This window comes from Leptopilina heterotoma, unplaced genomic scaffold (genome assembly GCF_015476425.1).
Source record: "Leptopilina heterotoma isolate Lh14 unplaced genomic scaffold, ASM1547642v1 Lhet_65, whole genome shotgun sequence".
NCBI lineage: Eukaryota > Metazoa > Arthropoda > Insecta > Hymenoptera > Figitidae > Leptopilina > Leptopilina heterotoma.
In genome coordinates, this window is record NW_025111152.1 from 1,406,610 (window position 1) to 1,431,633 (window position 25,024).

The 25,024-nt window shown below is 33.4% G+C and overlaps 1 protein-coding gene across 2 annotated transcripts; it reads right to left on the reverse strand.

Moving 5' to 3' along the window:
- Positions 1–19,069: 19,069 nt before the first annotated feature.
- On the reverse strand, positions 19,070–23,950 carry LOC122509950. Of its 2 annotated transcripts, XM_043624292.1 has the most exons (3): positions 23,135–23,950; positions 21,076–21,129; positions 19,070–20,014 (listed from the first exon to the last, which is right to left on the reverse strand). In XM_043624292.1, the coding sequence occupies exon 3, from the start codon at positions 20,004–20,006 to the stop codon at positions 19,071–19,073; it is 936 nt and encodes a 311-aa protein (XP_043480227.1). In that variant the 5' UTR covers positions 20,007–20,014; positions 21,076–21,129; positions 23,135–23,950; the 3' UTR covers position 19,070. The 2 variants fall into 2 exon arrangements, with proteins under 2 accessions (XP_043480227.1, XP_043480226.1); XM_043624291.1 differs by having other exon boundaries at positions 19,070–21,129.
- Positions 23,951–25,024: the final 1,074 nt, after the last annotated feature.

A 25,024-nucleotide genomic window follows, 5' to 3' on the forward strand; every position in this document is an offset into this window, starting at 1 on the left:
TTAATTCCTTTTTTACAATTTCGATAATTGAATAGTTGAATGTTATAATTTATCAAACATTATTGATAAATTGTTTAATTGTACATCGTTTTATGTTTTTTATATTATAATTTATAAGACACTGATGACATATATAATTGTACATTGCTTATATTTCAATTAGTACATTTTGTACGATTTTAGTAATTGGATTTTTTTGTATTCTAATTTATCAAACATTATTGATAAATTGTTTAATTGTACATTGTTTTATGTTTTTTTATGTTATAATTTATCGGACACTAATAACACTTGTTTGAAAATTTAATTAGTTCACTCAACGACTTTAATGATTGAATATTTTTAATATTATAAAGTTTATAAAATTGTTAAATTTTACGTTGCTGTTTATATGCTATAACTTGTCAGATACAAATAACCCAGTAGGTTGTACATTGGTTACATTTTTATTACTCTAACTTAAGATATTTATATATTTTAATATTTGTTACAATTTGCAATAATTATTTTATATATAAATTGTCATTAATTAAAATTTCAGTACATAAACTGATTATAAATACGTATTTTAAGTCCACAACGTTGATCAACGAAAAAAATGTATTTAATGCATTCAAGTATTATTTTTAATTTAATATTTAATTGTAAAATAATTATTATCTAAACCTAAACATCAATCTTTTTTTTCTAAATATTTTTGTGTCAATATTGCTGCGTCATTTTTAATTAATTTGCTTAGTGAATAATTTTTTTTCGTTGATCAACGTTGTGGATTTCAACTTGACATTAAATGTAAACTGTTCGAAATAAATACATTGTTCATGGTTCGAAAATTATAAATGTGTATTAAATTCTTAGTCTATTCGGAGCAATGAAATTGCACCGTTTTTTTCATTTCTAATTTAATTGGTGAAGCGATTATAAGTCAATGTAAATCTCCAGTGTCCATGAATGATATAATTTTGTCGACAACAAGAATGGGTAATTGAAATTTTATTATAGTTTGAAAACAATCGTAACTTAATTCTATTAATCGATTCTTAAATTTTGTTTTTTTATACGAACTTCAAATCTACGGGCGAAATTCGGAAATAAAATTTCAAAAACAAGTGAATTTATAAAGTCGAGAAAATTTTCATTTCGCATTAAAGCAGAAAGTCGTCTATGGGCGGCATTATTTCTCAAATGTCCCAGCCAAAAATTAAGTCTTGGGATTGGCTTGATACTTTGGGAAATTGTTATACCTATATGAAGCTTTTGTAGTCGTTTAATTTATGAAATTTTTAAAAAATCTTTAAACAAACATTCTTCTATATGTCGTAGGCAAATAGAAGAATCCGTCATTTAGCTAAACGCCTAGGCAGTTGCTAATCGGCGCCGAATAGACGAACGAGCTTCAATATTACTATTATTCATCTATTCGCCTGAAGGGATCAGGCAATTAGCTAACTGGCTAGGCATTTAGCTATTCGACAAACGCAGTTTAGACCAATAGAAGAAAATTATATATTTAATAAAATTTTTATTTATTGAAATATTGGAACGCTTTATTTATAAGTTTTTCCATTGCTATAGGGTCAGACCAGCTCAACTGTGTTAAAAAAATTTCATTGATTTTCTAAAATGTTAAAACTTTTATAAAAATCTGTAGTTCACAACAAAAAAAAACACTTTCAACCGTTTTTTGAAATTTAAAATTTTTTTTATTTTTTTTATTAACAAAATATTACAACATTTAAAAAAAAAAAATTAACTCAAAAGCCGTTTACAATAAATTAATGAAACTTACACTGATTATACAAAATTGTTCACTCTTTTAAAAGAAAATATTTGAATGATTGTTAATTTAAAAATTCCGTTTGTGGTCGTTTTTATTTATTACATTTCCTAAATCCCTGCCCTCCACTGATAGACTGTTTTGCTGCTGCTTACAGTTATAATTAATTTAATTAGGAATAATAATAATTAGAAAGAATAGTAACAGAAAAATAATAATAATATAAATAATTTTAATAATAATAATTGTGTTAAATTATAATCAATAAGTATTTTAATTTTATAGCAATGGAAAAACTTGTAAATAAAGCGTTCCAATATTTCAATAAATGAAAATTTTATTAAATATATAATTTTCTTCTATTGGCCTAAACTGCGTTTGTCGAATAGCTAAATGCCTAGCCAGTTAGCTAATTGCCTGATCCCTTCAGGCGAATAGACGAAAAATAGTAATATTAAAGCTCGTTCGTGTATTCGACGCCGATTAGCTAACTGCGAAGTCTAGGCGTTTAGCTAAATGACGGATTCTTCTATTTGCCTACGACATATTATGGTGGATATCGCGTCAAAAGTTCACCCAAAAAAAAATGTTGTCCAATTATTCCCAAATTTTTTTTTATGATATGCCCTATAGGTTAGTAAGGGGCCATTCAAGTATATTACGTAAGCATATTTTTCAGGTTTTTAGACCCCCTCTCCCCCATGTAAGATTTTTTATATGCATTAGCGCCATTTTTTCTAATGGAAATAAGCAATAGCTAGACCCCCCCTCCCCCTTAAATGCTTACGTAATACTTGAATAGTCCCTAATTTGTCGGATAAATTTTTTTGAATTTTATAAAAAATTGTTCGAGGGGGAGGGGGTAGAAGTTCTGAACTTTTGCGTGATACGCTGCACTTTGATTATTTCTTATAATTAGAGGAAAATTTTTTTAAAAAAATTAGGATATGGGTTTTTTAGATTTTTTCATGGGCACAGTCTATTTTCAAAACTTTTTATTTTGACACAAATTTTGAAAAAATAAAAATAAATTTTCACTTTTCGCATCTTTGGGTCCATTTTTTCTTTTTCCTTTTATTTTTTAAAGAAAGCTGAGCTTTTTTCTGATGAAATACTTGTTTTCCAAAAAACAATTTTTTTTTTCAAGAAATGAATTTTTGAATATAGCGCATCACGTCGTCGCGCCGCAATTTAATTTATAAAACGTTACATTGAACTTTTTTCTGCATTTTACAGGGTTGAGACTGACATTAGAATAATATAATGTCTGCATTATAGTTTTTCTATATTTTTTAAATTAAAAAAAAATTTAATTTTTTTAAATTTTTAACAAAATTTTTTTAAAAATTTTTTTAGACTTTTATTTCTAATTTAATGCCTACATTTTATTTATTTTCATTTTTTCCCATTTTTTTTATTTTTTGATGTTGAAAAATTTCCTCCGACTTTTAAATATTTCAAAATACTGATTTCGTTACATTTTCAAAACAGGTATTTTATTTTTTCTTTTTGTTGACTTTTTTATGTGGAGTTTCTAGCATCAAAAGATTCAAAAAGTAAGGGCACTAAAACAAAAAATGCAGAGACAAAGTTGAGAACAGCTAAAGTAAAAAAAGCCAACAAAAAAATAAAATACAGGCATTGAATTAAAAAAAAAATTGTAAAAAAAATTTGTTAAAAATTAAAAAAAATTAAATTTTTTTTTTAATTTAAAAAAATAAAAAAAAACTATAATGCAGCCATTATATTGTTCTAATGTCAGTCTCAACCCTGTAAAATGCAGAAAATAGTTCAATGGAACGTTTTATAAATTAAATTGCGGCGCGACGACGTGATGCGCTATATTCAAAAATTTATTTCTCGAAAACAAAAAAAAACGGTTTTTTGAAAAACAAGTATTTCATCAGAAGAAAGCTTAGCTTTCATTTAAAAATAAAAGGAAAAAGAAAAAATGGACCCAAAGATGCGAAAAGTGAAAATTTAGTTTTATTTTTTCAAAATTTGTGTCAAAATAAAAAAATTTTTGAAAATAGACTGTGCCATTCGAAAGCCCATGAAAAAATCTAAAAAACCCATATCCTAATTTTTTTAAAAATTTTTCTCTAATTATAAGAAATAATCAAAGTGGAGCGTGTCACGCAAAAGTTCAGAACTTCTACCCCCTCCCCCTCGGACAATTTTTTATAAAATTCAAAAAAATTTATACGACAAATTACTAACCTATAGGGCATATCATAAAAAAAATTTGGAAATAATTGGACATTTTTTTTTGGGTGGACTTTTGACGTGATATCCACCATATACCCAGATAGCACGCAAGCTTGCTGCAAACTTGCACTGCAAGTTTTGCAAGATTGCAGTGCAAGCTTTCTGCAAGTTTGCAGCAAGCTTGAAATGTCTGGACTGCTGCAAACTTGTACTGCAAGCTTGCAGCAAGTTTGCACAGCAAGTTTGTAGAAAGCTTTCAGCAAACTTGCTGCAAGCTTGATGCAAAGTTGCAAAATTTTTTTGTATGCATAAAAAATTATGTTTTTTACCCTTTTTTGCAAATATTTTTAATTTTATTGAATTTAAAAAAGGTACAAAAAGTAGAATTTTTTATGAATATATAAAAAAAATTTGCAACTTTGCAGCAAGATTGCAGCAAGTTTGCTGTGCAAACTTTCCACAAACTTGCTGTGCAAACTTGCTGCAAGCTTGCAGTGCAAGTTTGCAGCAGTCCAGACATTTCAAGCTTGCTATCTGGGTACATGGCTTGAACTATAGTAGGTCCGTAAATCCCGTAAAAGTCCGTAACTTTGCTTGAAGTCCGTAAAAGTCCGTTTTTTTAAAAAAAGGTCCGTAAAGTCCGCAAATTGTACGATATAATTTGGATAATTATAGAGAAATTACAAATGATTGTAGGAATTCAACTATTTTCAAAAGTAATAAAATTCTTCGCAAAAATTCAATTATGTTCAAAAATTTTTGTCAAAATTTCAATTATCTTTAGAAATAATTAAATTCTTCTCCGAAATATCAATTATTTTCAAAAATTTTAATAAAATTCTTGTCAAAATTTCAAAAATTTTCATTCATTTAATGAGTTTTAATAGGTATCTACTATTCTAATAAAATTTTCCAAAATATATCAATTATTTAAATTTAAAACAAAATTTAATAAAATACTACATAAATTTAATTTTGAAAAGGTTTCAGATTAAAATCTTTGAAAATTTAGATTTTTCATACTTTTAACTATATAACAATTCTGTGCCCGGAAAAAATTTCGGGCGCGCAGCCGTATTACCTATGGTAATGCTGTTCTACCTTATCCCTGGTGCATAAGGAGAACAAGAGTGGGAACTAATCGCTCTCACGAGTGGGAACCTCAGAGTCCCACAGCACAGTGGGCCAGGAGGAAGGCAAAAGCGGCCAAAACTCAAAATTCAATCAGATTCGCTTGAAACTCGTTACTCGGGGGTTTTTGAGGTCGCTGATTACAAATCCGACGTTGGTTTTAAAAAATTCAAAATGGCGGATCCAATATAACGGACAACAAATTTAAATTCGTCAAGTTTTTCAAGAATCTCCTTTTTTGTAAATTCTAACATTTTAACTTTTCCAACTTCCAATAAAATCTATTGAAAAGTATTAAAAAATAATTATTTCATTCTCAAAATACAAAATTTATTAATAAATATTTTAGAATTCTGCATTCAAGAGAAATTTAGTGGTTAGTAATGTCAGTTAGTGAAAAGAAACAGAAATAAAATAGTTGAAGTTCATAAAATAACAATAACAACAAAACAATTGAGTGCAGGAGCGATATAGTCTGAATTGGCAAAGCGGGGAAATGATCTACAAACAAATTTGTCAAGAAACTGTAAGTGAAAACGAATTTTTTATTTGCAATATTTATATACAATAAATGAAAACGAGCAAAAGTGAGCAGAATAAAATTGAAGTATATTAAATACTTTAATCTTTTATACTTTAGTTTTTTTAATATATTGCGGAATCTAGGGGAATCTTCAATCGGCAGCGCGCATAATGAAATATAAATACAACTTTTAAATAATAAAATCGAATTAAAATGCGTATTAAACATTTTTATTAATGTTTTTTCTTATGAACTTACTTTATTGTTTATTCTGTTCAAGAATCAAGTGCAAAATATTATAAAATCTTTAGTTTTGACCTATTTCGATTATTCTGATCCTAAAACGAACCTATCAAATTAAACTTCAAAGTATAATAGACCCAACAATATTTTACCAATCACAGTAAAAATTGGCCAAAAAAGGTACTTTGACTTATGTAGATTGGTATAACCTATATAAAAAATTGAAATAAAAAAGTCGAGTTTTGGCCGTTTTTGCCTACCTGCTGGCCCACTGTGCACAGCTGAGAAAGAATATACTTTAGACAAGTATATATATTACGTATACACGGAAAGAAAAAGTCCGTCAATCATTAATAGACTAGTATATTACTTTGAGACGGGACACAAAATCATTCAATGGATAACATACTTTGAGTCACAATCAGTGACGAGTTGCTTGCTAAAATTTAGAAAACTGTCATCAATATATAAAACTCGTTCACTAAAATTTAGAAAACTGTCTATTAAATTTTCTATGACTATCAAAAGCATTCAAAAAATTCAACTTCTTTCAGAATTATCCCTAATTTTAGACACTATTTGGTACAGAATGAACACATTTTTTTCGTTGCACAGTTCCGATATTTTATTTACACTCTTAGACGCTTTAGACAAACACATTTTCGCACTTATAATAACTACACGTAGAAACGCACACTTATAACACTTTAAGTTTAGAAGCAAACTGTTCTTATATACCAAATAACAAAATTTTTCACAACTTGTGAGAAATGATTTTGCACTAATAACTACTTTTTAATTAGCGAGAAATATAAAAGAAAATATATTTTCATCGAGGTCAATTTCTAGACGCAATTCAACTGCAAATTGTTAGTTAAGTTAAATATTCACATTACACATAATAGTATATAGGGATATGTATAGCAGACAGCAAAAACACATGGACTATAGAGAAACCGGAAGAAATGCGCATCGGTACACTGCGCAACAATGCGCTAGTGAAGAGCGCCGATTTAGAATACGAGTCAACTAACGTTTCACAAACTTTCACTAATGATTCGTAAACATTTAAACAGCCATTGATAACAATTCAGCATTAAATCTAAAACAATTGGTCACATACTGGCATTCTAATCAATCCATGACTCGTTTTCAATCGTTAAGTAAAGTTAAGTAACCATCAACGGAAAAAGTGTCCCGTCTCAAAGTAATATACTAATCCATTAATGGTTGACGGACTTTTTCTTTCCGTGTACAGAAAAGCTGTTCTACACCACATACAGAGGACTCTGGGCTCTGCCTTTGGTAGTTCCACTTTATCTCTGTGGGACTCCACAGCTCCCACAATGAGAACGCAGATATCTCACTCTTAGAACATCGGCGTTCTTTCATTTAGCACTGCAATCGTACGCGTACTACTAAAAATAAAATCAGGAATCGTCATGAATGATCAGAATTTCTGAACATTCCTGAACAGTCTCACCACTTCTGACGTTTTCGAACGTTTCTCACCATTCCTAACCAAATACTTTCCAAGCTCCTCCCACTTTACTCCCACCATTTTCGAAGCTGTGACCATTTCTGAAATTCCTGACCATTTCTGAAATTCTTGACTATTTCTGAAATGTGTGAACACATAACCTATAAAAATTTTGGTACATCTTTCTAATTTTGGTAAAGTCTCATGAAAATTTATATATACATATAAAATCTTTCAAATTTATTTTTTACATTTCAGAATACATTATTCTATTAATGTATATTTATAATATATTTATTTAATATATGTATATTTACTTGTAATTATTTAATATAGTTAATTAATAATAAATTTTGTTTCATAATATTAGTAATTTACTATACCAGTCAGTACTTATTATGAGAAGTATTTGCATTATAATTGAAAAACAGTTATATTTAAATTATTATTAATCATTAATAGAATAATTTCTTACTATAATGATTATTAATAATTTAAATTTAAAATTTATAAAAATTTCAATATTGCATTAATAATTCATTATTATTATAAATTATAATGTTAAATTAAATTAATATTAAATACTAAATTTATTTTAAATGCAGATATAATAATAATTATTATTAATCTGTATTCGTATTATAGTTTATGAAACATTCCAAATTGTAAAGTTAAGACTTAATTTATTATTGATTCAATTAATAATGTTAATTTTTATTAATTCACATAACCTATTATGACTAAATTGAAATATAATTAATTAATAAAAATTATTTAACAGTTTATTCTGATTTATTGATAATATTGGTAATTGAATTTTACTATTTTACAGTTGCTCTTTATATAGACAGTTGAATCCAGAAATATGTAAGTCGGTTCGATAGTCGCAGTCGTTAAAGCAGTTAGTTTAGGCACTAGGTTAGGTCATGCGTCAGGGTTCGATCCCCGTAGGGTCCAAATTTTAATTTAATTCCGGGAATTAGTTTCAAGTTGTTCCGTATGTAAACAAACTGATATTACCCAGTAAAAAGAAGTATTGAGTGGAGCGTTTAGGAATTGAGTGAAGCTCTGAGCCAATACGGATTCGAGTAAAAACCGTATTGGGACGTTTGACTCAATCTTTTTTTCATCCGCCGAATACGGTCTTATTTTAGCATTAAAATTAAAATTACATGAGCAGAGTACACATTATAAATTGAAAGCACAATTGTCATGGAATGTAAAAATGCCGATTTAGATAAGAAACAGTGAATATTTTTTATTTTTTTGTTAAAAATTGGTAAAAGCAAAGTTTGACAAGCGCGACTGAATTCACCATGTGAATAAATGAAGTGGGAAGTTTAAATGGACGAAATGAACTAAAAGAAATCTACTTCTACCGACAGAAAGTTCCTAGAGAATTGTGGTAAATTCAACAAATCTTGAACAAAACAATGAAATTTCATTGTTTTACAATTCTCTAGGAACTTTCTGTCGGTAACAGTAGATTTCTTTTAGTCCATTTAAACTTACCACTTCATTTATTCACATGGTAAATTCAGTTGCGCTTATCAAACTTTGCTTTTACCAATTTTTAACAAAAAAATAAAAAATATTCACTGTTTCTTATCTAAATCGGCATTTTTACATTCCATGACAATTGTGCTTTCAATTTATAATGTGTACTCTGCTCATGTGATTTTAATTTTAATGCTAAAATAAGACCGTATTCGGCGGATGAAAAAAAGATTGAGTCAAACGTCCCAATACGGTTTTTACTCGAATCCGTATTGGCTCAGAGCTTCACTCAATTCCTAAACGCTCCACTCAATACTTCTTTTTTTACTGGGTAATTAATAAAATATATTTTTTTAAATTAATTTGTTGCAACTTTTTGCATATTGTTTAAATAAATAAAACAGAAGTGGCTTAAAAATATGGTCAAAAATGAGATACAAATGGTCTCAAATAGTCACCAATTATGGGCGGGGTCAACAAAGAGGAGGGGATAGTAGCAAACTTGTGACCACTTTAAACTTCCTCCTGATCAGTTGTGATAGATTTCTGACGAGATCCATCCAGAATCGTAAGAAAACTGGATTAAAGTGGTCAGGCGGCCTGACCAATTGTCTGACCATTCCCAGGTGCGAATTTAGGTTGGCCGCCAGAGTTTGAAGGTTGGCCCAAGGTTGGCCTAACTTTGGCAAGCAAAGTTTTGGTTGCCAGAGTTTGCCCAACTTTGGCAAGTACTTGTGCCCACAGTTGGCCCGACTTTGCAAGCCAACCATTAAATGCAGAGTTTAACCAACCGTCGGGCCAACTTTGGCGACAAAGGTTGGCACAACTTATCCAAACATAGTTTAAAAGACTTTCAGTTACGGTTGGCCGAACTCTGGGCCACAGTTGGCCCAACGGTTGGCAAAACTATGTGAAACACAGTTTAATTGACTTACATTATTTTGGTTGGCCGAACTCTGGGCCACGGTTGGCCCAACGGTTGGCAAAACTCTGTGAAACGCAGTTTAATTGACTTGATTTTTCTTGGTTGGCCGAACTCTGAACAACGGTTGGCCCAACGGTTGGCAAAACTCTAGAAACGCAGTTTCATTGACTTAAACTTTCTTGGTTGGCCGAACTCTGGGCCACGGTTGGCAAAACTATGTGAAACGCACTTTAATTGACTTAAACTTTCTTGGTTGGCCGAACTCTAAGCCACGGTTGGCTCAACGGTTGGCAAAACTCTGTGAAACGCAGTTTAATTGACTTAAACTTTCTTGGTTGGCCAAACTCTGAGCCACGGTTGGCCCAACGGTTGGCAAAACTCTAGAAACGCAGTTTCATTGACTTAAACTTTCTTGGTCGGCCGAACTTTCGGCCACGGTTGGCCCGACGGTGGGCCAAACTTTGTGAAACGCAGTTTAATTGACTTGATTTTTCTTAGTTGGCCGAACTCTGGGCAACGGTTGGCCCAACGGTTGGCAAAACTCTGTGAAACGCAGTTTAATTGACTTAAACTTTCTTGGTTGGCCGAACTCTGGGCCACGGTTGGCCCAACGGTTGGCAAAACTATGTGAAACGCAGTTTAATTGACTTAAACTTTCTTGGTTGGCCGAACTCTGGGCCACGGTTGGCCCAACGGTTGGCAAAACTCTAGAAACGCAGTTTAAATGACTTAAACTTTCTTGGTTGGCCGAACTCTGGGCCACGGTTGGCCCAACGGTTGGCAAAACTATGTGAAACACAGTTTAATTCACTTAAACTTTCTTGGTTGGCCGAACTTTAGGCCACGGTTGGCCCGACGGTGGGCAAAACTTTGTGAAACGCAGTTTAATTGACTTGATTTTTCTTGGTTGGCCGAACTCTGGGCAACGGTTGGCCCAACGGTTGGCAAAACTCTGTGAAACGCAGTTTAATTGACTTAAACTTTCTTGGTTGTCCGAACTCTGGGCCACGGTTGGCTCAACGGTTGGCAAAACTATGTGAAACGCAGTTTAATTGACTTAAACTTTCTTGGTTGGCCGAACTCTGGGCCACGGTTGGACCAACGGTTGGCAAAACTATGTGAAACGCAGTTTAATTGACTTAAACTTTCTTGGTTGGCCGAACTCTGGGCCACGGTTGGCCCAACGGTTGTCAAAACTCTAGAAACGCAGTTTAAATGACTTAAACTTTCTTGGTTGGCCGAACTCTGGGCCACGGTTGGCCCAACGGTTGGCAAAACTATGTGAAACACAGTTTAATTGACTTAAACTTTCTTGGTTGGCCGAACTTTGGGCCACGGTTGGCCCGACGGTGGGCAAAACTTTGTGAAACACAGTTTAATTGACTTAAACTTTCTTGGTTGTCCGAACTCTGGGCTACGGTTGGCCCAACGGTTGGCAAAACTATGTGAAACGCAGTTTAATTGACTTAAACTTTCTTGGTTGGCCGAACTCTAGGCCACGGTTGGCCCAACGGTTGGCAAAACTATGTGAAACGCAGTTTAATTGACTTAAACTTTCTTGGTTGGCCGAACTCTGGGCCACGGTTGGCCCAACGGTTGGCAAAACTCTAGAAACGCAGTTTAAATGACTTGAACTTTCTTGGTTGGCCGAACTCTGGACCACGGTTGGCCCAACGGTTGGCAAAACTATGTGAAACACAGTTTAATTGACTTAAACTTTCTTGGTTGGCCGAACTTTGGGCCACGGTTGGCCCGACGGTGGGCAAAACTTTGTGAAACGCAGTTTAATTGACTTGATTTTTCTTGGTTGGCCGAACTCTGGGCCACGGTTGGCAAAACTATGTGAAACGCAGTTTAATTGACTTAAACTTTCTTGGTTGGCTGAACTCTTGGCCAAGGTTGGCCCAACGGTTGGCAAAACTCTGTGAAACGCAGTTTAATTGACTTGATTTTTCTTGGTTGGTCGAACTCTGGGCAACGGTTGGCCCAACGGTTGGCAAAACTCTAGAAACGCAGTTTAAATGACTTAAACTTTCTTGGTTGGCCGAACTCTGGGCCACGGTTGGCCCAACGGTTGGCAAAACTATGTGAAACACAGTTTAATTGACTTAAACTTTCTTGGTTGGCCGAACTTTGGGCCACGGTTGGCCCGACGGTGGGCAAAACTTTGTAAAACACAGTTTAATTGACTTAAACTTTCTTGGTTGTCCGAACTCTGGGCCACGGTTGGCCCAACGGTTAGCAAAACTCTAGAAACGCAGTTTAATTGACTTGATTTTTCTTGGTTGGCCGAACTCTGGGCCACGGTTGGCCCGACTGTTGCAGCTTAAATATACATTTTGCGTTATGCACTCCCATGTGAGCGTAGCGTAGTGGTCAGTGTATAAGTCTTCGGTGCGTTAGGTTAGGGGTTCGATCCCAGCGAGCGTTAGATATTTTCGAAAATGTATGTATGAGATTGTGTTTAATAATAATAGGTAAAGGTTATATCTGATGTTCCCGCTAATAATAACGTGTTAATTGTTTAAATAATGTAGTTTTTTAATAATTTTTTACCTTTGGCTGTTGAAGTTGGCCAAACTTTGAAAATTGTGGTTGGCCCAACTTACGCATCTAAAGTTGTGCCAACTTTGGCGTCAGTCTTTGGACCAACCATTGAAATGTATAGTTGGCACAACATATGCATTGTAAGTTGGGCCAACTTCCTTATGAGTTGTCGGGCCAACCATCGTCGCCATTAGACGGTCGCCGTTATCATCTGTATGGTTGGCCCAACCTCTGGCACGAGAAGTTGGACCGACTTTGTAAAAGTTGGCCCAACTATGGGCCGACCAAAAAATCGCACCTGGGGGCTTTCTGAAGTGTACCAATGGTTTTTGAAGCCTGTTCTTAATGAAATAATTTAATTTTCTTTACAGCATTTTATTCTAGGTAGAATTTGAAAGTATTACCAAAAAAAAATTTTAGGTCCCACATTTAATTTACAAATTACAACTATTTTTGTTACGCGCTGTAACAAAGACATGGCGCGTGCAGTTTCGTGGGCGGTTGCACTGTCGCGTTAAATGCGTTGAATTGGTTTCAATTTGTTAGTTATTAGGGGTCAATTTTGAAAATGTTAATTAAAATAAAATGCGGACCTTAAAATTTTTTTTGGTAATAGTTCCACATTTTACGTAGAATAAAATGCTGTAAAGAAAATTTAATTATCTCATTAAGAACATGCTTAAATTTTCTTTTGTTTATAAAAATTTATTATTATTTAAACAAATTACATGATAATTTAAAACTAGAATTGGAGTTTTAAAAAGAAAGATTTTTTAAGTAAGTGGTTAAAATTTTATCAAATTCTGTCGATTAGTTTTTATGTAATTCATTTTTTTCGAAAAATGTATTAAAAAATTCAATTGTTAATAACTTTTTAGAAAACAATTTTTTTTGAAACTATTTTCAGCTATTGTTTTTATCATTATTTACTTTTAAAATATAGTGTTTGAATGAAATTAAAATACCCTTTGATAATGATAATCATGAGTCCTACTTTTCAAAATCCTTTCCCTACTGTTTTACCGAATGCACTTCTCCCGAATTCATATCCCCGAAAAAAAACATTTTATCCATTTTTTCCGAAAAAAGTTGTTTTAAAATTTTTGAAAAAAAAATTGTTTTTCGAAATAAATTGAATTTTTGTTGTGCTTTAGCACTTTTTATACACAATTGAGGGTTCCATCAAAGAACCGGTTATAAGTTTTTTAAGCTCGAAATCATTGCTCTGTAAATAAAAAATTAATCCGTTTTTAATCCCAATTTTTTGAGAAACATTTGAGTAATCTTTATACAAATATAAAATGTTTTCAAGAAATTAAAATTTCAAATCCTTTTTTTATTTAGAGGTCGAGAATTTTGAGTCACAAAAACTTATAACCGGTTCTTTGATAGGGACCCTCAATTTGTTATCTTTGAACATTAATTTTGTGCTGTTTTGATATACTTTTTATCAAAATGCATTCGGTGGAAAATATGTTTAGGTAAATTCTGGTGAATGGTCGGATATCATTTTAAGAAATGTAATATTTTTTATAGCTTTACTTAATAAATATTTTAATCAAAATTTATAAATTAATAAATTATCGACATTGAAAATATCAATATATTCAAAATAGTAAAATTTCAACTAGACTTTATTTGTTTCAAAAAAACTTTATTTTGTTTAAATAAAAGTTTTATTTATGTTGCATAAAATTTTTCTTTAAAACAACTAAATAACCTAGATGGCTCTGAGACAAATCTACGTTTATTTAACTGAAATAAAATATATTTTATATAAAAAAAATTTTTCTCTTGCTATACAACACAAAATAGGGGAAAGAAGTAAAAAATAGGGGAAAAAGGGGAAATATTGATAAAAAGGGGGAAAAAGGGGAATTTTTTGAAATAGAGGAAAAAAAGCGGAATAGGGGAAACACTGTGAAGCCTGCAATATGGAGATGACCCTCCTGCAGAATATTCTCCTCTATCATTCCAAATATATCGTATTCAAACAAAACGAATAATGTATTCTACGAAAGACCTTTTTCGCTCAAAACCGAATGTTTAAACAATTTTTTTAACAATTATTTATAATAATTATGCAAAATACCGAGATGTTTCCCCTGCGCAGGTTCCCTTCCTATATTATATCCAAAAAATTCCAACCCGAAATGAATGAATTAATTAATTAAGTGTATTCTGATACTTACTGAATTTGTTCCTTCATATACATAGAATAAAAATATATAAAAGTTTTTTCAAAATTTTTTGAGTTACCGCTTATTCAAAATTTTGGTCAGTTTTTCAAAAAAGGCACATAACTTTTTTCTTTGTTATAAGCTTGCAGCAAGCTTATATCATAATCTTGTAGCAAGATTGCAGTGCAAGCTTGCAGCAATAGGACATTTTGTTACTTGCCACAAACTTATCACGAGCTTGCTCTGTAAGCTTGCACACCTTGCACAGCAAGCTTAATGCAAGTTTGTGGCAAGCTTATGTGCTGATTGCGATTGCTAAAATCATCAAAAATTCTTCACATCATATCCCATAGATTTGCTCTTCTATGAAACCACTATTTTTTTCCAGATGACCTTAAAGCTTTCTTTTTCGAAGAATATTATTCAAAAATTTTATAAACATTAACCATTGTTTTTCAAAATTAAATATTTAAAATTTTGTTCAATAACAGTAATGTAGGCATTATTTTTATGACAGTCTCAACCCTATAAAATGCAGAGGGCTTCTACTGAGGCAGATTAAGATAAAACAGTGATATTTGTGTTCAACGGCGCACCGCGGACGCACCGCTTAGTTTGTTTTTAATTTTCTTCTAAACTTAGGGCCATCTAAAGATTTATATGCTTTTTTGGAAAAAATGGCAGCTTTCCAATAAAAATAAATTTTTTTTTTAAATACCCATTTGGGTCAAAATTAAAAGATAAACCTTATTTTTTAAAAAAGGGGGTTAAGAGTTTTCTTTAAATTTTTTTTGTAAAATTTTTAGAAAGTAATGAAAAATGCTTTAAATTGCTTTAAATATGAGCGATTCCACGTCAAGTGATCAAGGGGTCTTACGGTGCAATGTTTATTTTGATAATTTTTTACTCTTAAACAATTAAACATGAAAATTTTTCCGAGTACAGTTTCGAAAGGTTTTTTCATGCTCTTTCGATTGGAAATAAGCATTTTCAAAAAAAAATTTTTTTTTACCTAAAAAAATCAAAATTAAAAATAAATTTTAATTTTTGGGGGGGAAGGATACGATTTTTTTTTTTTTTTAAACGAAAGCTGAGGTTTTTTCCTAAAAGAACATATCGCTTGCTGGGTGTAAAATCATGATACCTCGGATTAGCGTTGAAAAACATGATACCTCGGTTTTGATTTGAAAAACATGACATATCGTCGTTTGGTTTGAAGAACATGACACGTCGAAAACAAAAAATTTTTATTCAAATTTTGGTTGGTACCACTGACCGCGAAATTTAAAATGTGTCAAATATTTGAAACTTATATGAAATAAATAATTTCGCTTCATAATATGTCAGGTCGAAGGAGAATAAGGTAAAATAATTTTTTATAACAACAGTTACAATTCATAAAAATATCAATTCGAGAAATGCAAGTTAGCGAAACAACAATTACCAAAAATAACAACTCATAACAAAACAATTTCGCAAAAATTAACAATTAGCAGAAGCATCTATCAATTCTTTAGACTGTTAATGCGAAGAAAGCAAGTTTGCAAAAATAACAGTGAAAAAATTAATATTTTGTAAGAATGGAAATTTGCAAAAATGACAATTTACAAAATAACAATTGGCGAAAATAACAATTCTGTGACTTCCAATTCGCTATAAATCAAACTCTTTAAATTTAGACTTGAAATTCCACATAGAACTGAATGTATCCCCGATTCAAATTAAACTTAGCTTGATGATTTTTAATTTGACATGTCAAGTAGAATGTATTATTCGAGAATCCAAATTGAACCAAGTAGATACTTAAACTTAATTTTTGTATTTGGAATTGCAAGCTGATACTTTTAGTATGTGCGAACTTGGAAATGCAAGTAGAAATTATAAGATTAGAAATCCATGTTAAAACAAGTCGAAACAAAAATTGAAGAGGACAATCCAGAATAAATCCATTTCAATTTTATATTGGATATTCATTTCAGTTACATAAATCGGATTTCGAAGTTAAAACCAGTAGACACCAGTAGATCCATGTTCAATTTCTACTAGTCTCAACTGGTTCTTTAATATAGGGAATTAAAATAAATTTCATGTCGTGAAATATTTAAAATTATACACGGAAAAAAAAAGTTCACGAATCTCTCGTGAACTAGTATATCACTTTTGGATGGGACACAAAATTCTTGAAAATCAACAAACACAGTTCGTCAAAATTTCATCAACTCCTTCACTAGAAACATAGTACGGTTTCCGAACTTTTCGTCAAAGTTAACGAAAAATTCGTGAACTTTTAAAAAATGCTAAAAACAAGAAAAAATAATTTTTAGACACTACTTTTTTATAGTATTTCACTTAGGGCCGTCCATAAACCACGTAGCCCCATTTTTTGGGAATTTTGACCCCCCCCCCTCCCCCATGTAGTACGCTATTACATGTATTAGCGCCATTTTTTCCTCTTGTCGTAGTCAATTGATTGACCCCCCCTCCCCCTCAAGAGGCTACGTGGTTTATGGATGGCCCCTTAATTTGATAACTTGACGCCTATTACGCACCCAACTACACAGAATACACAATTTTATCGCCATTAAAATTCTTAATTCGCTTCATGGGATTCGAACCTAGTACCTATACCCTATAACATAATATTTCTAACAACTAACCGCCACGGCTAAATCTAGATACACTGTCCTTCGACAAACGAAACGATTAGCTTTGTCTGCTGTAAAACTCAGGACCGTGCAAAGTAGAAAAAGTCCCTTATCGTAACTTTTAATTCATTTTATGAATTATTTGTTTCACAAAGGAAATTAGCAAACAAAAATATTCACTAAGTAATAAAAAACACTGATTCTAAATAATAACTTTCATCAAAGAATTTGCCCGAATGTAAACACCGATGACACCGACTGAATGATGAATGCTTGATCAGCCATATTTGATGCGCATTACGAACTGCGCATACTACTGAAACTCGCGAGTTCACGATTTTTTCGTCAACTTGTACCTCTACTTTTGACGAACTACTCTTCATTAACAGTTCATCAAAAATTCATTAACTTTGTTTCAGTTTTTCGTTGACGTTCGCCATTTCTAATCAAAAGTGAATGAAAATTTTGAAATTTTGTGTCCCATCCAAAAGTGATATACTAGTTCACGAGAGATTCGTGAACTTTTTTTTCCGTGTATGAGTAAAGTGCAAGATTTTACTTTGATTTTAATCTCTTATCATATATTTTTTAAAAATGTAATATAACAAATCATTTTAAATTTCGCGGTCAGTGGTACCAAACAAAATTTCAATAAAAAAATTTTTGTTTCGACGTGTCATGTTCTTCAAACCAAACGACGATATGTCATGTTTTTCAAATCAAATCCGTGGTATCATGTTTTTCAACGCTAATCCGAGGTATCATGATTTTACACCCAGCAAGCGATATATATGCAAAAGTGGGACTAGAATATTTAAACATTGAAAAAAGAGATTTCTGCTGTTCGGAGTGCTCAAAACCCGGTTTTTGGCTCCATTTGGTAGAAATCTCTTTTTTTCAGTGTTTAAACATTCTAGTCCCACTTTTGCATATATATGTTCTTTTAGGAAAGAACCTCAGCTTTCGTTAAAAAAAAAAAATCGTATCCTTTCCCCCCAAAAATTAAAATTTAATTTTGATTTTTTTTGGTCCAAAAAAATTTTTTTTTTAAAATGCTTGTTTCCAATCGAAAGAGCATGAAAAAACCTTTTGAAACTGTACTCGGCCAAATTTTTATGTTTCATTGTTTAAGGGGCCGTTCAAAAAATACGTAACGCTATTTTTCGGAAATTTGGACCCCCCCACCCCCATGTAACGCAATGTTGTATACATTAGCGCCATTTTTTCTGCTGACCGTAACAAATAGCTTGACCCCCCCTCCCCCCTAAAGCGTTACGTATTTTTTGAACGGCCCCTAAGAGTAAAAAATTATCAAATTAAGCATTGTACCGAAAAACCCAAAACTTTCACCCCCTCCCCCTCGAAAAATATTTGACTAAATTAAAAAATATTTTAACCAAAAATCACTATCCACTAGTACTACAAAAGCCCCAAGTTTAGGCACGATTGGAGAAAATTTTTTTTTCAATTACTTGACATGGAATCGCTCATATATGAAAGAAAAATTGAACGATTAAACGAACTTACCTAAAGTGAAGTTCAATCGTGATTATGCAAGTAGATCTCGTCCGAATAGATCAATTGTAGTAACGCTAGTTGCTAGATCCAATTCACAGCTTTTTAAATACTCGCGCTAAAATCCGAGTGTCTCCACCTGATGGCCTCTCTCAGCTATCCCGCGTCTCTCGGCTATTCAGCCATTACGCTTTGATGTTCGAATTAATTCAAATCGATGTGGGTTTATTAGGGTTGGGAGGGAGTGATATATTCGGACGAGATCTACTTGCATAATCACGATTGAACTTCACTTTAGGTAAGTTCGTTTAATCGTTCAATTATGCTACGTGATCTCGTCCTCTAGATCAATTGTAGTTGTTTAAAGAAGGAAGAAATATCGATTTGAAGAACACGTGTTTATTTTTTATAATTTAGAATAGTTTTTGCAAACGTACATTTTTCGCGGAGAGGGCGATTATAAAATTTTCCAAATACATTTGAGGTTTTGGACCAACCCGCTGCAAGCCTAATGCTCTCTATATCTAGACCCTTGCGTTTAGCTGCCGAAACGGCGGCATGTTTTGAGCTATAGCCTGCAAACGCGGTAACATCGATTCCGCTTTTGCTCATAACTTCTTTCAGCCAACGACTGGCTGTTTGAGCGGTTGCCGGATGATGCGGCTTTTTAAAAGTAAATAATAATGAATCCACGCCTGTTTCTCTAATTGTTTTCGTTTTCTCTAAATAAATTTTTATCAGGGTGGCCACGCAGAGATTCGGCTGCTCATGTAGGTATGGAAAACGTAACATTGGTTGTTCCTTACCTACTTTGGACGTTTTGATTTTATCTGGAATGTAAATTTTTAGTTCGTTGTCACAATTCTTTATATTTTGAATATTTATTTTTACTAAGGTCTGTAGTCGTTGAGCGGTTGATAATGAAAGTAATGTTAAAAGTTTTTTAGTTATAATTTTTAAGTCTAATTGGTCGTTAGGACCGAGTTCGTCTAGGTATCGCAAGACGTTGTCGGGATCCCATATGTCATTGTATTTGGCACGTGAAGGCTTGGCGACAGAAAATCCTTTGCAAAATCTTTTGACCATGGTATTATTACCAAGGTCATACTTCAACACTAGTGATACGGCCGAGCGGTAACTATTTAGTGTTCCGTAAGTTTTTATTGATTCTGCTGTTGACGATAAAAAACTTAAAACTTCTGGAACAGGGGCTTCAAACATCGATATTCCCTTGGATTTGCAGTGGTTCCACCACAGCCTTAATGGTTTGTTATACTGCTTAATGGTGCTGTCTGATAATGACTGTAGTGTAACCGGGATTGAAGCCTCTGGCATTCCTTGAGCTAGAAAAGCTTCCCTGATAAAAGACCTGCTACCACACGGAGAGAAAAATCAAGCGTTTGTAGTAAGACATGGTCTATACTTAAAAAGCACGGCGCTGTTTATACTCGATTTGTAGAAATCTATGCTAAAAGAGTATAGGTCTCTACTAAAAGAGTATAGGTCCCTACTCTTTTAGCATAGATTTCTACAAATCGAGTATAAACAGCGCCGTGCTTTTTAAGTATAGACCACCCTGCTAAAAATAAAATCAGGAATAAAGAGAAAACGTCAGAAATTTTGATGTTTTGTGACTACTTTGACGTTTCCTGAAGCTTTTGGTTAATTCTGACTAAAGGATTTTTTATGCTCCTGTTGAATCCTGATGTTTATGGATTGCGATTATTGAGCATTGAAATCTTTTTTTTTATTTACAGCCTCTCACCGAAATATAGTCGGTAAATGTAAAGTATCGTTAAAACTTGAAATTTGTGCGTAGCCCTTTTTTCTCAATAGAATCGCGGGTCTATTGTTACGAGTTTCGGGTTTCTAACCTAATTTTTATTGCTCAAAAGTTTTGCATTTTTAAAATTTCAAGTAAAATGAATATAAATTCAAAATCTAGAAATCTCCACAATTACAAATATCTAAAATTTATTATAAAAAACATTTTTTTAAGAAAACTGTAACGTATCTCGAAAACCGTAATTGATAAATAAAAAAAGATATCATTTTTGAATTTAAGTTCTAAAGGATATATTGCATACATAATAAGAGCATATTGTTGGATGAATTCTAAGTCGATGAAAAACAAGTATAATGTTTAAATAAATATGAATATAAACAAATAAAAAGATTTCCCTTCAATTTTATGACGGTCAGTTGACCTTTTTCCAGGTAAAAAAGGGTGTCGACTTTGTATAAAAAACCTGACTACTTTTGAAGCTTTCTGATTAAATATGACTCAAGCCTGAAGTTCTCTGGCTGCAATCGTAACAAATGCAGCCTAAAATCATCAGAGATTCTGACTAAATTTCTGTCGTTTTGTGATTTTATTTTTAGTAGGGCATGTCTTACTACAAACGCTTGATTTTTCTCTCCGTGCAGGGTAAGCTTGGTCGCCAGTGGATGCGTCTCCCTAAACGAAGAAACAAGTAAATTATTGTCCGGTTCCAAATATTCAAGATCACTAATTAGCATTGACTTATATAAGGGAAACCAAGACTGGTTGGCCAGTATGGTACGACAAGTACGCCTTCGGATTTGTCGGAAATTATTTTTTGCAAGGTTCTAAGAATAAGTGAGAATGGAGGAAAAGCATAAAATTTATATTGAGTCCATCTCACGGTAAATGCATCTACTGCACAGGAGTTCGGATCCTGCTTCCAAGAAATAAATTTCTCGCATTTATTGTTCGAGGTAGATGCAAATAAGTCTATATCGAATTTTCCGAAGGTATTTTCGAGTTTTCTAAACGCGTAAGAAGCTAATTCCCATTCGGTTTCTTTTGGTAATATTCGAGATTCTCTATCGGCTATAGAATTTTCGCGTGATGAGATGTATGACGCGAAAATCCATAATTTGCGTTTTTCGCACCACTGCCATATCTGTTTACATAAACTACTGAGTTTGGGGTACTGTACGCTACCCCGTGTAGAAATTTTGCTGGGGCCCTGATCAGGGCCGGATAGGGCCGACCTATTAGGGAATGAAACGCCGCGCCCGATATGGCCCTGATCTGGAAATCCACATTTTCTTGTCGCCCCGATCTGGGCCTGATCGGGCGCGGCGTTTCATTCCTTACTATGGCCCTAGTAGGGTAATTTCTACACGGGGCCCATTTTGTTTATGTAAGAGATCGCAGTTGTGTTATCGATGCGAAGTAAGAGATTTTGTGAGCGTAGGTTTTTGGCAAAGCATTTTAATCCGTAAAATGCTGCCAGGAGTTCGAGGTAATTGATATGATGTTCGCGTTGGTCTTTGCTCCACCAACCGTGTGTACGATTGTTTCCGGTAACGGCTCCCCAACCGGTTAGCGAGGCGTCTGTGAAAATCTCGAGGGTAAACTCTGATGCTCGAATGGGGTTATTGGCAACAAGAATATTGTCAATCCACCATTTTATATCGCAGGACAATTTTTCCGGAAGGTTCATTTTGCTCTCGTAATTACCGTTTTCCTTAACCAATGATAAATATTTTTCCCTCTCTAAATTTTTTGTATATAGGGTACCATATTTTACGGCGGGGCACGAAGCTATTAATAAACCTAAATATTGTGCTAACTCTCGAATTTTGCAAGTTTTCTTTGCAAGAAATTCTTTTGATTTTGTGTAAATTGTTTTCTTTTTATTTTCGGTTAATTCTATGGACATTTTTTCAGTATTCCAAACGAAACCCAGGTATTTGACACTTTCCGATGGCACGGTGTTAGATTTTTCTAAGTTTATGATAAAACCTAAATTTTCTAGGAGAATTTGTGTTTCCTGAATATTTTTAAGGCACTCTGTTTTTGTTTTGCCAATTATCAAAAAATCATCTAGATAAATTACAGAGAGAAATAACCGCGATCTCAGATTTTCGACGACCGGTTTCATGAGTTTCGTGAATATATATGGGGCTGTACACAATCCAAATGGTACACAATTAAATTCGTAATGAATTCCTTTAAACACGAATCTCAAATATTTTCTAAACGGGACAGCTACCGGAATTAAAAGGAAGGCGTCTGTGAGGTCAAGAGTTGCTAGAAATGCTCCTTTAAATAGGATTCTGGCAACTGTTTTTCTGTCCTCGAGCTTAAAGTGGAGGGGATCAAGAAATACATTTAACTTTTTTAGATTTAAAATAAATCTTTTTTGTCCATTGGACTTTTCTGCAAGGAAATAGCTAGATAAAAATTGACCTTCGACTGGCGAACACTTTGACAACGCCCCTTTTTTAATTAATTTTTTGATCGCTACGTTATACTCGAATTCCTCGTGTGCAGGTATATTAGGCTCCTTGGTAGCTTCGGCTTGCCAAGGTTTAGATTTAAAGGGAATTTCGTATCCAGTAACGTATTGGCGAATAAAGGGGTCTGTTGTCAATTTTTCCCAATTATGGGCAAACAGTCTTAATCTCCCTGCTACGATATCTGTACTTACTTGATCTAACGTCGAGGTTTCTCGAAAGGGCGATTCCGCTGGTCCTTCTGCTGTCCTCCCTGGCGAGTATCCTTGTAGCTCCTTTTGGGGGGACCTTTGTAGTTTAAAGGACGAGGATAAGCTTCCTTTGGATATATCCTTTTCCTCTCGGTTGGTGCTTTGGGTGGTGGCTTTGCGATTTCTTTGCCGGATTTCTCTGCACTTTTCGCTGCTTTTAGTTTTTCGGTAAAGTTCTCTCCGTAGAGCAAAGTGTCTAAGTCACAACCCAGATAACAATCGTGCGTCGCATTTAAACGCATGTTTCTTGCACTAACTGCGACTTACCAGATGAGTCGGTTCATATACGCATCTTACTATCGTCTGTGACGCTGGTAATAATGCGAGTGTTGTGAACTGCATTTCGTAAGCGCCTGTGATACAAAATGATAAGCATGTTCCGTTCACAAGTGCGACTCGCTAGAAGAGTCAATCCATACGCATTTTACCATCCACAGTGCGAATGCTGTGAATGCGTGTGCAGTGAACTGCACTTAATACGCACGCAATTAATGATGCACAACCACCCGTATCGGCAATCACACATTTTATAATGGCGACAGCATTGTTTGTGGTGTGTTATCAAAATAAGTTTTTATTGTGATTTCATTTTTTATTGTTTTTTATTGCGATATTATTGTGAGGAATTATTGTGGATTTAATTTTTAGTACTGCAGCAAAATAAGAAAGTTAAATTTAATTTGTTTAAAGTACATATATATTTTTGTTGTATTAGATATAACCTCAAAAAAAGAATTTGGAAGTTTTTAACAATTTCAATTCCAAAATTGTACTGAAATATTAAATTAAAATCGTTTTTATAAATAACATTTTAATTTAAAAAAAATTACTAATGTCAATAATCTTTTCTTTTTATTTAATTCAAATAAGGCTGAAGTATAAATATAATTTATTCGCATTATACCGTCACGCATGTGCCCATCACAATATGCGACAGTTATGGATCGCATATGATGACGCATCTGAGTGGTCCAGTGAACGCGCATAGTGCGGATAAATCGGCACGCGTGCAGATGATATTAGTAGCACACAACGCGCATTTTGTTATCTGGGAATCTTCGGCGACATTTTTAACGAGTAGATTCAATCCTGGTGTGATAAAAGAACGACGGGTTAATGACATCCTGTGGTGTAGATCGGTAAGAGTTCTACCCGCGTCTGCTAACACAGCTATTACCTGAGACATATTTATTTCAGCTTGCGGTTTTGACAGGAGTTCTGACAGGCCGGTTCCCAAGGCTGTTATTCCAGCGCCTAACTGGTTTTGATTAAAGACTTGATAACTGTCCTTTTTTAGAGACAGTGATCCTGTGACACATTTTATTTCGGGATTAAGTGTTGGAGCTTGCAATGTTTTGCAATTGATAGCAATTGGATGTTTTTCAATAAGGTCTTTCCTTATATCCTTTGCAAGTCCTACTTTTAATATATTTTGCCATATTTCAACTAAAGCAGTGTTCAATTCTGAACCGAATTTTTTATTTTCATTCACACTACCCAACAGGTTAAGTGTTTCGGCGTCCACAGTCGAGTTTTCGGTTTCCGGCTGTTTCCGTGTTTGTTCGGGAGAGTTCGTTATTTGACGTGATCGCGACCTGCGTCGCTTTCGTGGGGGTTTTTCTGAATCGGTCGAAGCGTTGGACCTCGAGCCGCGCGATGATGAATCCGATGAAGATGAACTTGAGGAGCTAGATGAGGAAGATGATGATGTGTGTGAAACGGACGGAGAACGACGCCTCTACGACGACTTTGGCGTGACGCGCCTCTCGGGTCACGCTCGCCGCCATATTTGTCGTCTTTCGGTTTTCTATTCAATTCTTTTCGAGTTCTCCG

Coding starts and splice junctions, on each gene's coding strand:
- LOC122509950 (XM_043624292.1), bottom strand. CDS start 20,006: ATGCCAGAGGCTTCAATCCCGGTTACACTACAGTCATTATCAGACAGC.